At 40.8% G+C, this 12,343-nt stretch overlaps 1 protein-coding gene across 1 annotated transcript in view; it reads right to left on the bottom strand.

Annotated features, from left to right (window-relative positions):
* The window catches only part of Map4k5 (mitogen-activated protein kinase kinase kinase kinase 5), a 96,459-nt gene that overhangs the window by 24,974 nt on the left and 59,142 nt on the right, over window positions 1–12,343 (bottom strand). Inside the window, exons 13-18 of the mRNA XM_055595398.1 lie at window positions 11,379–11,457; window positions 5,222–5,280; window positions 4,139–4,206; window positions 1,689–1,731; window positions 1,054–1,207; window positions 48–145 (exon numbers count right to left, since the gene is read on the bottom strand). Of these exons, the coding sequence (XP_055451373.1) occupies window positions 48–145; window positions 1,054–1,207; window positions 1,689–1,731; window positions 4,139–4,206; window positions 5,222–5,280; window positions 11,379–11,457 (501 nt within the window). The remainder of the gene's footprint in view (window positions 1–47; window positions 146–1,053; window positions 1,208–1,688; window positions 1,732–4,138; window positions 4,207–5,221; window positions 5,281–11,378; window positions 11,458–12,343) is intronic.

Below are 12,343 nucleotides of genomic sequence, written 5' to 3'. Positions count from 1 at the left end.
TGCTTCCCTTCTATGAAAACCAATGACAGAGCGCCCGCTGTACTCACAGGGAAGTCCCGCTTGTCCTTCTTCCGTGGTAACTGCGGTGCCTGGGCTGATCCCTCTGTATTTTCACTGATCAGTTTTGAAATGCTGTCACCATTTCCTAAGGAAACCATGGTTAAAAGTTGCATGAGCACTCGAAGAACAACATTCTTTGAAAAATAACCTTTCTTTGCCCCCCTATTTCCCTTCCTCTTGGGTGAATGTTTGCGGGAGCACACTTCTGCCAGATGAATTAGTTCATCTTCACTGCTGTCCTCTGGACTCTGAGGATGCACTGTGTCCTTAGTAGTGCTTTTCCGTTATGACGAGCACTGTGAGCAAAAATGAAATCGAGTCTCCTGACAGTGACGTGCAAGCTCTTTCCCATAGTGCCTACAAGCGCAGTCCACCTTTTCTTTATGCACCACTCGTGATTCAAACATGAGTCAGATGTTTCTGTTATTCTTATTCTCCAAGAATGCCTAAGCACTGGCTCTCCCTCGTGAAAGCTCATCGAGCCCGTTACCACTGTCCAGTAGCCCAACACTCCCCGTCCCCATCCTCACCTCCCTCAGAAACGTCTGTTATTGTTTTCGGAAACACCACACCAGTCTTTCTTTTTGTCTCTCTGTCAAGTTATTTTTTCTTTTAATTAGTCACAGAGAGCTGTCTTATTATGCTGTTTGGCTGGTCTCTGCCCCTGCAGTCCTGGGATGCTAGGCAAGCATCACCAGGCTCAGCCATCTTTTATAGTGTTGTATGTAGAAAGGTGACACACCCTCTAACCTCCTGGAAAGCAGAAACATGGCAGTTCCTCTGGATCCTGTAATATTTACTCAGGGATTGAAAGACTAAAATGGCCTGCATCTTTTACAGCCCATGTGTGTATAATTAAAGCACACAAGCAGCGGTTTGAACTGCAAAAGGACTGACAAAGGAAGAGACACTCTCAAACCCAGGGAGAGTCTGACTCATGTAGGAGGCGGTACCCGGCTATGCCCTCCAGGGCTGCCGGCACACTGGTCATACCTATAGAGGAGGTCTCTGCTACAGGAACACAACTTGGGCTACTCTGTCTCCTGAGAACCTGAGGCGCTCTAGTCTCTGGATCAGGGCAGCGTTTGACGGTGGATGATTTTTCTTCGTCTGGGAGGCAGTCTTCAGGGTAACTGTTTATCCTTGGCTAGTGGCAGGAGGATAAGAAAGGACTCTTTGAAGGGTCACAGTAACCTTCAGAAGAACTCAAGTGAATCACTACCTAACACGCTATGAACTTACACATGGGTTTTAAAATGAATCCCAACCCCAAATCATAACACTTTTATAACCAATAAAATTATGTAAGCAGTTGCCAAGTACTTAACGAGCATAAACTGACAAAGACTTAAGAATAATTCGATTGAGTCAAATTATAGTAATAAATGGTGATGATATATAAACTCTATGTTGCCCCCATGCAGTCAGATACTTTTCCAAATGACCAAAACCTCTTTCTGGCATCTATTAAAGTATATCATTTCATATAAAATCTCCTTTGCTACGTACTTTCTATCTCCACCTTGCAAAGAAAATTAATAAACTTAAAAATCCGAACAAAGTCAATGGAATTATTTTAAAACTTAATTATGGAGAGAAGGATTCATGGTTCAAATGCAGCAGCTCACCTTAGGAGGTAGGGGGGGCGGTACTGCACGCTTAGAGGTTGACCTAATCAAAGAGAAAACCTCAATTCAGATGGTCATACATGGCTGTAACACAGATGACACTATCAAATATGCACTAAAATGTCTGCACACAGAGGTTCTGAGAGACACACAGATCCTGACGGAAACCTAAGACCTCACAGTCTCAGGCTGCATCAGCACAGCTACAAATGACTGTAAACGGGCACAAAGCCTTCCTCAGTTAGACTCTGTTGTACTGAAAGTGTAATTCCAGTTGGATTAAGCTTAGTAGAGAAAGATAAATTCAGGCTTTGGTTGCAGCTTGGGGGCAGAGCACATGGTTAGTATGGACATGGCTCTGGTTTTGTTTCCCAGCAACAAAAGAAACAAACAAACCCTCCAGATTCCCGGAGCCTGTGGAGACCTGCTTGGACCAAACTTCCGAAAGGCAAGTGTGGAAGTCTGGAAGGTGGCGGTCCAAGCTACTTTGCAGGAAGAAAGCAGGGTCCCCGGGAACAAAGGAACACACAGACTCTTTATAAAACCAGAGGTGTCGATGCTTGCGATGAAATGACATTTTCCTTCAGCCAGAGATGCGCTGACACGTATAAAGCGAAGGGCAATGCAGGGAGGCCTGGGGGCAACCCCACAAGTCCTGGGCGACCCGGGAGTGGTAACTCATGTGCATGGGAGCAGAAACATGTGCATGCCACATTCTAAGCTGCCATTTTGCTAAAGCATTGCATACAGAATACATGCGATGCTCTAGCACTGAAGAATCTAAACTAATGAAGAGTAAATAAACAAAACAGGGTTGTGCATCTATGAAAAATTAAAAACAAAATCGAAACTCCCTCCCACCAAAAGTGGGGCAGGATGTGCATGCCTGAAACCCTAGCACCAAGATGACAGAGGCAAGGTAGACCAGGGGGCTCGAGGCCAGCCTGGGCTATATGAGATTCTGCCTTAAAAAACAAAAAACCAAACAGCAACAACAACCAAATGAAAATAAAAGCCAACAAAACCAAAACCACCAACAATGAAATTCAGAATTCTGGAGCCCATGGATGCATGTGCCTGCATTATTAACCCTTTGTTTCTCAAGGGAGGACCCGAGAGACCATTGACAAATGAGCACTTTGAAGACCCACTGCACTACAGAACCTGCAGCTTAAGAGCTCCAGGTAACTGGCTGGCAGATCAAAGCCTGCGAGACAGTGACACAGTCTCTGGGTCACGCATGTTTCTCCAGAGTCTTTCAGTGAAGTGGGACACTGCCAGGGTCCTTAGATTCCATTCACTAAGACTATTTTCTATAGCAGGGGTTGGCAAACTTTTTGGTATATGTGCATACTTCAGATGGCACACAGCAGTCACAGCTCTGCTGATTAGGGGGAGAGCAACTATAGATAATACATAAAGCAGTTAATATGGCTGTATTCCAAATAAATCTTGACTGGCACATATTAATTTCATGCAATATTCCCATACAACAAAATATTATTCTTTTATTTTTCTATGCATTCAAAATGCAAATACTCATATTTAACTTAAACTGGACTTAATAATTTTATGTGTATGTGTGCACATGTAAATGTATGTCCACCATATGTGTGCATTGCTTGCAGAGGCCAGAAGGCGGCACTGGCTTTTCTGAAAATGGAGCTATAGGCAGTTGTGAGCTGCCTGATGCGGATACTGGGAATTGAACCCAGGTCCACTGGAAGAGCGCAAGTGCTCTTAACTGAGCCACCTCTCCACCCGCTGCTTCCCTCCCTCCCTTTCTCTAGTCTTCTCTTCCCCAAATGCCATTCTTAGCGAATGGGAAGCAGCTAGCTTTGACCCACAGGCTATAGTTTGCCAACCTCAGCTCTACTTGACTAAAGTGGGGACCCAGAAGTCTACATTTTCAATGAATTCTCGAGGTAACTGAAATGTACAAACATGTAAACAGTTCAATGACTCACTGAGGCCAGTCCCTCACTTGACTGTTGAATAAAGACAGGTCTAGAATATGAAGAAACTACATTAGAGAAACAGAATGGGGATTTTCTGACCATCACTATAGTATTTTTTCCCAATGACATCTTTTAATACATTATCATCACACACAGTATATTTGAACTAAAACAGAAACCAAGGATGGTGGTACATGCCTGCAGCTCATGCACCTAGGAGGCAGAGGAAGGAGAATGGCCATAAGTTCAAGGCTAGCCTGGCCTACAGAACATGATCCTGTTACAAAGAAAACAATTGAAAAACAAAACAAAAAATAGAAGAAAATAAACAAAAATCCCCCAACTAAAGAGACCCTTAAAAAAAAAATCTTACTATATAATTCATGACAGTTTTTGTCAATAATGTACATCAGAGCTCTACACTGTCAACCTTAAGACAAATCCCCATCAAAGCTCTTTACATAATCAAGTCACTAAGAGAAAACAACTTACCTGCCTGTATTTGCACCATCCACAAAAGGATTCCAATGTGACATAAAGTTTGGTTCTGATGAGAGTCCCTGTGCAGGTCACAGTTTAAATGTTACTTTCATATTTATATCTACCTTTTGATTTATTAATTATGTATCAGCCATCTTATCTGAACCTTATCTGGTTCAGGAAAAACCTCAGTGTTGTGGCCATCAGTAATCATGGCATCCAATCAGTTTTTATGTCTCTGCAATTTGTTCTGTCATGTGACATATTTAGATCAGTGACTCATTATCATTTGATGTAAACTTAAGAATGTCCCCAAAGCTACTAAATATAGCTTTCAATCTGACAAGCAGAACCACAAGAAACAAGCCACAAAAATTTTAATTATTTGCATAACTACACTATCAGCCAGGACAATTAAATAACCCATTAAATGTGCACGGGGAAATGCTGATGCATATATAAACATGCAATAAGAATGCCCATTAAAATCCGCTAGAAGATGTACTTTTATTGACTAAAAAAACCTAGACATGAAGAACCTTCTATGTCAGTCCTAACAATATCTTATTTATTCATTCCTTTGTTGAAAGGGTACTATGTAGTTAATTTCACAATGATATCCCTTGTGATGTGATGACACATGCCTATCACTCCAGCACTGGGCTGCTGAAGCCAGAGGACTTTAGCAAGTCCAGGGCAGCCTGAGCTACTCCAAGGCCCTCTCACAAACAACAAAGCGAATGATGCTACAGTCACAAACAGATGACAGAGCCCACAGATAAATACTTTAAACAGTAAAGCAATGCAAAACTGTGTTTACTAAAAACCCAAGCGAATCAGTGAAAACACTGAAGCCGAGTCCACGTTTAGTCATTTATGTACATCCTTCAAAGGCTGAGAGTACTCGGATGGGTGGGTCAAGCTATGCTGCCCTATCGTCGTCAAAACACCTACTTACACACTTCTCACACTTCAGAGTACGAACCAGGTTAGTAAAGTTAAGATGTGTAAGAAGTAGTTACTTTATTTCTTAAGATAAACCTCAGCCTAAGTTTCCTGAATTTTAATAGGAAAGTGTGTTAAAGTCACAGTTACCACTTCATCCCGGGCTTCTGTTTCTTTTCTCAGAGGAGGTTCGAACTGTAATTTGTCAACTGCAAAATACAGAACAGATACATAAAGGTGTAAAGATGCATATATATCAATTAATCATAAGTGGTTAATTTAGAGAATGAAATGAGGATGAACACTGTTGAGGAGGGACACAGGAAAAAAAATCTCTTATTTCTACCACAAAACACCTTTACTTACCCAGATAAAGTAACAATCAGAGGTTCCCCTAGTTTCTATGCTTAATTATTGGCTCAAATCAGGAAAATTAAAAAGTACTTTTGTGTAAAAGAAAATGTAAAATTTATTAGAAACAGATGACAAAAAAAAAAAATCTTCCAAGATTTTTTTCCAGGTTGCACATGCTGTTTTGAAATTAAGCAACAGCTCCAATACAGAGAAAACCTGGCAATATCTGCACAGATTCTCTAATGAGGACAAATGAGATGTCAGAATGGAGCCTATCATCTAAGGTCGAATTCTGCCATGTATTTCACTCAACCTCATCAGGCTACTTTCAGAATTACTCCAAATAGTCAAAGAGCAACTTCTTTTAGATGCAATAGTCTAGAATAGAGAAAAGTTGCTCCATTACCTACTTATAGTTATTATAATTAAAAATTAAAAAAAAAAAACTAATGTGACTAAAAGGCCAAAAAAGTATTTTTTCAACATTTATAATCAGAGATATAAGATTTTTAAATGCAATCTTATCTAATTGTTAATAGGCTTCAAATAAGATCTAGTGGTATTTATTCCTAAAAACAAGACTTGTAAAAAGTAATACAAAGTACTAACACAGTTTGTTATATGGGGTAAAACCAGCAAAGCATAAATTTCCCCTCCTCACTCCCTCCTTCCTCCTCTCCCTCTCTCTCTCCCTCTCCCTCTGTAAAGACAGGGCCTGCCACATAACCCAGAATGGCCTGGAGTTCACTGGCTTCAACTCAGGATCCTCCTCCTGCCTTAGACCCTTTAGTGCTGGGCGAGATTATAAGCATGCACAACCATGTCTGGCTTAAAATTTTCAGCGCAAGAAAGGAAGACATTTCATAAAATGTTATTTACTTAAAACAATAATCTAAAATAAAAGCCACTATTCATTAAGAACATTTAACATAACTTATAAATATCTTTGAAAATGTATTTTTGTGTTATGTGTATCAGTATTTTGCTTTTGGAGGCTAGAAGCCTGCAGTTACAGGAGGTTGTATATAGCTGGAGGATACTGTAAGCAAGGGACAGTCTGCAGATTAGGACAGACATCTGAGATTCTGCCCAGAGACCTTGAAAACACTCTAGAGAAACAGGGCAAGAACCTTAAAAGGGTCAACTTAGCTGCCAGGTAATTAGTTCTTCAAAAGAAAAGCACAAAATTCAGATGTTCAATATGGTGTTATGTTGTTCAAGAAACAACAAAAAGTACTAGAGGTGAAGGTGGAAAACAGGATCCAAAGACAATTGAAGAAAAGAAACAGACACAGATGATATACGCAATCAGCAGACAGGAAAGCATCTTAAGAGACAGACACCAGGCGAGCAGATAATCTCAGCACAGAAACAGAGAATACACTTTTAAGTATGTATACACATGTACATGTGTAACCTGTGTATGACTAAAGTTTACATATGGAAAGCTACTGTACCCGAAATAAAACTCCCTGATTGGCTTAATAGCAGAATGGACATAGGAACAAAGTTCTTCTCATGTGCAGATGTGAAGGCACGTTGGGAGAGCAAAGCCTGAGTAGTGGTCAATGAATTGAGTGTCTTCACAAGAAACAAGAGGCTCAGAAGCAGAGCAGAGAGACCATGGAAGAAATTTATAGAAACAGCAGCCAAACTTGATGAAAAAACATGAATATAGACCTAAGACGCTTAATGAACTCTGGTCAGACAACAGAACCCGAGTCCAATTGGTATAAAACTGTCTAGACTAAATGTGTCTCAGCTATGTGCCTACGATAAATACAGAAACTGAACTCAGGGGCAGCATTTCTCCACGGTCAGGGGTTAGTCCAGTGAGGAAGTGTGAACAGGCTTCACTGTCATGCAGGCAAAGGAGACAAAACACTTTAGTCTGTGGAAGTGTAAGAAGCTTGGAAAGTCTACTCAACTTGTTTAAAACTTTCACTTATTTTTCTTTAAAAAAGAAAAGCAACTTTTGCCATTTCATCCTGGCTGGCCCAGAACACTTGCCATCCTATCTCAACAGTGTGAATTCTGAGATTATGTGCCACAATACTACTATGCCTAATCTTGGCTAGAGAGGGAGGGAGGGAAGGAGGCAAGAAGGAAGGAAGGGAAAGAGGGGGGAGAGAGGGAGGGAGGGAGAGGGAAAGAGGGAGTGAGAGAGAAAAAGAAGAGAGAAGAGAGAGAGATTCAGAATGGGAGGACAGACAAATGCAAACCCAAAGGCCGGAAGAAATATAATTTCTCCCCAGGCTTTTCTGCACGTGTCTTGTTTCATGTAATGAGCACCCTCTCTGAGCTACAGGGCTTTCTCAATGAAGAACCACTCTTTAACTCAGACTGTCAGGAACCTGCCTGTGTAAAATCATGTTCATTACAGTGAATCACCATGTTATGTCTGGAAGATCTAAGTCACTGACTCAAATCCAACCCAGACACTGAGCGTCAGATGAAGGCACTTCTAAACACAGCGCCCAGCTATTGGAGGTTTTGCTCTACTCTCACAGCAGACCGGGAGTGCACTTTTCCACACACAAACGTCTTCACTTTGAGTCACTTTAACTTTATTTGAATTCTACTCCTCCCACGCCTCTTCTATTTCTTTGATAAGATGTGACCTGGTTTCTATGGTATGTTTTCTATCACTGTAAGGAATCAGTAAATGTGACTTTGTTGGAGTATTTCTGTACCCCTGGCCAGTTTAGCACAGGACATGTTACGGTGTTGATGTGAAGTGTCCACGAAAATCCATGTGCTAAGGTTGGATGCCAGCTGATGGGCTTTTGGGAAGTGACTGGCTCATGATGGCTGTGACCCTGGAGTGGATTAATTCAATGATGGGTTCATAAATGGAAAGGCTACGAGGTGGGAAGGTATGAAAGAAAGTTAAGAGGTAGAGCCGAACTGAAGGGAGTGGGTCCTTGGGCTGTGCACTGTCTCTAGCCAACTCATCTTACTGTCTCTGACTTCTCATCCCGTGTGGTGAACGGCTTTCTTCTATGGTGAACCTCGATTATACTGTTCTGCCTCACAAGGCCCAAAAGCAACAGAGCCAACTGACTATGGACTGAACTCAAGAGATCATGAGCCAAAGCAAATCTTTCTTCTTTTGTTTGCCTCAAATACTTTGTTCTATCAATAGCCAGGTTCAAAAGTCATTCATGTCCAGCAAAAATATATGGTAAGAATACATAGAATGATCATAATAACCCAATACAAAATCAATGGAAGAATGGATGAGTTGTAGTATACTCATAAACGTAATTTCCCACTACCATGTATTCCAACGCAATGGTGTAAACGACTCTCACAGATATGGTCAGGTTAAAGAAAAGGGTCCACTGTGTCAAGCTATTTGTCTAAAGGTCAAGAGTGGCTAAAAGGAACAGATGTGACAGAGCTCAGAGTATCGATTAATCTGGAAAGGGAGGGAAGGGAGCACATGAGAAGGGCATGGACTGTGACAGCATGGTAAATTAAGAGGCTGCAGCTTTCTATATGTTGAGCTGGGAGGAAGTTACACGAGTGTACAGATATTTAAATTTTTACCATGTGTTCCATTGAAGATTTGATCATTTCACTATATATGTTAGCAGCTCAACTTGAGAAAACTGAACAGACCTGAAAGGCATACTCAATAAAAATGGAGTGCTCAGCACTCTGAGCATGCATCAAAAAAACAAAAAACAAAAACAACAACAAAAAACAACTAAATATTGACTGTCTCAAAAAAAGGCTTTAGTTAAGACTGAGCATCATAACGACATCAACTCTGTGAATATATAAATTTAGTCACACACCAGTAAAAAGAAAATTTACAACTAGGTAGCCAATTCTAAAATTTATATAATTATCAGATATAATTAAACGGAGAACAGCAATGTGTGCACCTGGACAGTGAATAAAGAAAAGCAGGAGCAGGAGGGAGACAGTCCAGCAGACTTCAGCAGAGCTAACACTTGCAAGTGAGCTGCTGAACACGAGCAGGCATCTCAAAACGATGTAATAGAACATCCAGAAAACAAGTCCTATGGTAGGCATGGAGACTTTCCATGAGGAAAAGCAAGTTTTAGCAAACAGCATTGACCCAGAAGGGCTGAAGCAACTGACCCAACTGAAGCGGAGTCCTCGCTTTAAACGCTCTAACTTCATGGCAAAGGGTAAGTATCTAAAAAGAAGAAAGGCGAAGTACAGCAGCACACCAGAGGACATTCTTTCTGCACCTTCAGAACCAAGAATATACCACAAGGGGCTGAGAACAAAGGCTCAGTGATGAAGAACATTTGTTGCTCTTGCAGAGGACCGAGATTTGGTCACCAGCATCCACACGATGGCTCACAACCATCCCTAACTCCAGATTCAGGGGATCCAACCCCTTCCTCTGACCTCTGCAAGCACAGTGTACCTGGACACATGCAAGCAAAAACTCATACAGACAAACAAACAAACAAATGAATGAAGAAAAAGACTGACAGAAAGTGCAAAAGCTATAAAAGACAAATTAGATTACATTAATAGAACATTATAAAGCTACACAGGTAAATACAGTTTAATCAAAAGTACCTTTGGTATTGGGACCTACAGAAATTTTTGAGAAAAAGCATAAGGTCTGGCAGAACGGCTCAGCAGGCACATAATAAATAAATGATTTAGAAAGAAGACAGAGGGCAGGGCACTAAAACTAACAAAGATATTGAGTCTTGAGTTATTACTGGCTTATCTGTGACAAGTCCTGCTGAGTAACAGGTAGGGGAAGCCATTCTTATTTTTAGTTTGTTCTTGTTTTTGTTTTCCAAGGCAGGGTTTCTCTCTGTAGCCTTTGCTGTTCTGGACTCACTATGTAAACCAGGCTGGCCTTGCAGAGGCAGGATGCTTGGTTTGAAGAAAATGGACGTAAGCTGGGGGTGGGGTGGGGTGGGATGGGCAGTACACCCTACAGTCTCAGGACTTAGGACTGAGGAAAGGAAGTCACTGTGAGTTTGAACGTGGCCTGGGGGATAGAGCCACCTCTCCCAAAATAAAATAAACTGCATACAGCTATTTAATACTCACCTGCAAAACTTCTAATTGGTTCAAATACTGAATGAATCATCTTACTTCATTATGGTTAAAATTCTATTTGCATCATTAGTCATGCGTCTCATTTTATTATGAACTACTTTAACCTCTTAAAACAAATATACATCTAAGTCGAAAATCCATATCCAAAACTTTTTTTTTCTTTTTTCTTTTTAGACAGGTTTCTCTGTGTAACTCTGGCTATCCTGGAACTCACTCTTTAGACCATGCTGGCCTCGAACTAAGAGATCTGCCTGTCTTGGCCTCCCCAGTGCTGGGACCAAAGGCATGTGCCATTATTGCTAAGCCCTTCAAAACTTCTAATTTTTAAAAAAATGCAGCTGAGGTGACAAAGGTGTCTAATATAAAGTTTGTTTGTTTATGATTAACTCATTAAATAAAAAAAAAAATCAAAATTCCATTTTAAATATTTGTGAAGAGTCATCTTCATATTGATCTAAAAGATTTAAATAAAACCTGCCCATACTATCTGATTCAACCTGCTACATAGTGTGGAGTTACAAAGCCAACTGCAACAAATAGAAAATGTACTTTATTATGTAAAAGTACAATTTTAGCCACATTAAAGACTTACAGGGAAACAAGAAGTCAAAAAAATATCAACACTGGGATGGCTGTGGGTTATGAGATGATGTACAACGCAAATTCTCTACTTGTTATTTCTCGTAAATTTTCAGCAATGGATACAATTATCTTCATAATTAAAAATAAAATTATTTAAAAACAATAACCAACAAAATTCCAATAAAACTAGAAAAGCAATATTGAAGCCTCAATAAGTCTAAGATTTTATACCCCTATAAAAAAACATAAAGAATGCCCAGATCAACCCTCCAAGACCACCAATGAAAAATGTAAAGCAAACACATACAATTTATTTCTGAAGCTGTCCGTTCAGCTCTGGAATTCCTGTTTGTAGATCTAATGGTGTGACGAATGATTGCATGGGGCTGTGAATATAAGCATAACATACAACTTAAAATTTTCTACAACAAATAAAAGGTTCATATTTAAGTGACTGCTTACTAACAAATATGATTATCTACTAAAACACTTCTCCTAAGAAAAACAACAAAAATATAATGAGCACTAAGATGCCTTAAGGGCTTATTCACTTATTCCATGTTTATTTCCTGTAAAACACCAAAGGGATTCAAAGCCAGACAGAGACCTTGTCCTCATAGTTCAGTCCGGGAAGACAAAGGGTAAGGACATGTTCAAAATGAGACAATGGTCAGCGCGGTTTATTGCTACTACAGCCCGGACAAGGGAGCAGCACCTCCGTACTCAAATGAAGCACACAGAGGTGCTGCTGGCTTTCTACGAGGGGCCTGAAGTACAGCAGGCATCGGCTGTGTGGTATGTGGAGCTGCGTCAGACATGGACCATGATCACACAGGGCAAGAAAGGAGTGTTTGCAGGAAGTGGTGTTTGGTAATTATTTGAGCGTACTGAAAGTGGGTAAGATGAGGAACTGTGTGAACGGGCTGGGTAAGCCAGATCACAAAGGCCCTGAATGCCAGATAACAGCTCTCCATTTTTATTTTTGTGTGTGCAGATTTTACTGCAAGGGAGTGAGTGGCAGCACCAGGCCAGCTTTAAGGGGGAAGTTTTGCAGTTGTGTAAGGTACAGAAAGCAGAAATACTGGCCACAGGCAGATTAAGGGTATTTCGAGCTATGGGGCCACAGGAGCAGCTCAGCAGTTAAGAGCAGCTGGAGCTCTTCTAGAGGCCCTAGTTCATTTCTCAGCACCACAGGCAGCTCACAGCCATCTGTACCTCCACTTCCAGAGGATCTGATGCCCTTTCTGGCCTCCACAGGTGCCAGACGCCCAT

The sequence above is a fragment of the Psammomys obesus genome, unplaced genomic scaffold (assembly GCF_907164565.1).
Source record: "Psammomys obesus unplaced genomic scaffold, mPsaObe1.curated_primary_1811, whole genome shotgun sequence".
In the NCBI taxonomy this organism is placed as follows: Eukaryota; Metazoa; Chordata; class Mammalia; order Rodentia; family Muridae; genus Psammomys; species Psammomys obesus.
Note: the sequence above shows the minus strand (reverse complement) of the source record. Positions and strands in the feature narration are given on the sequence as shown.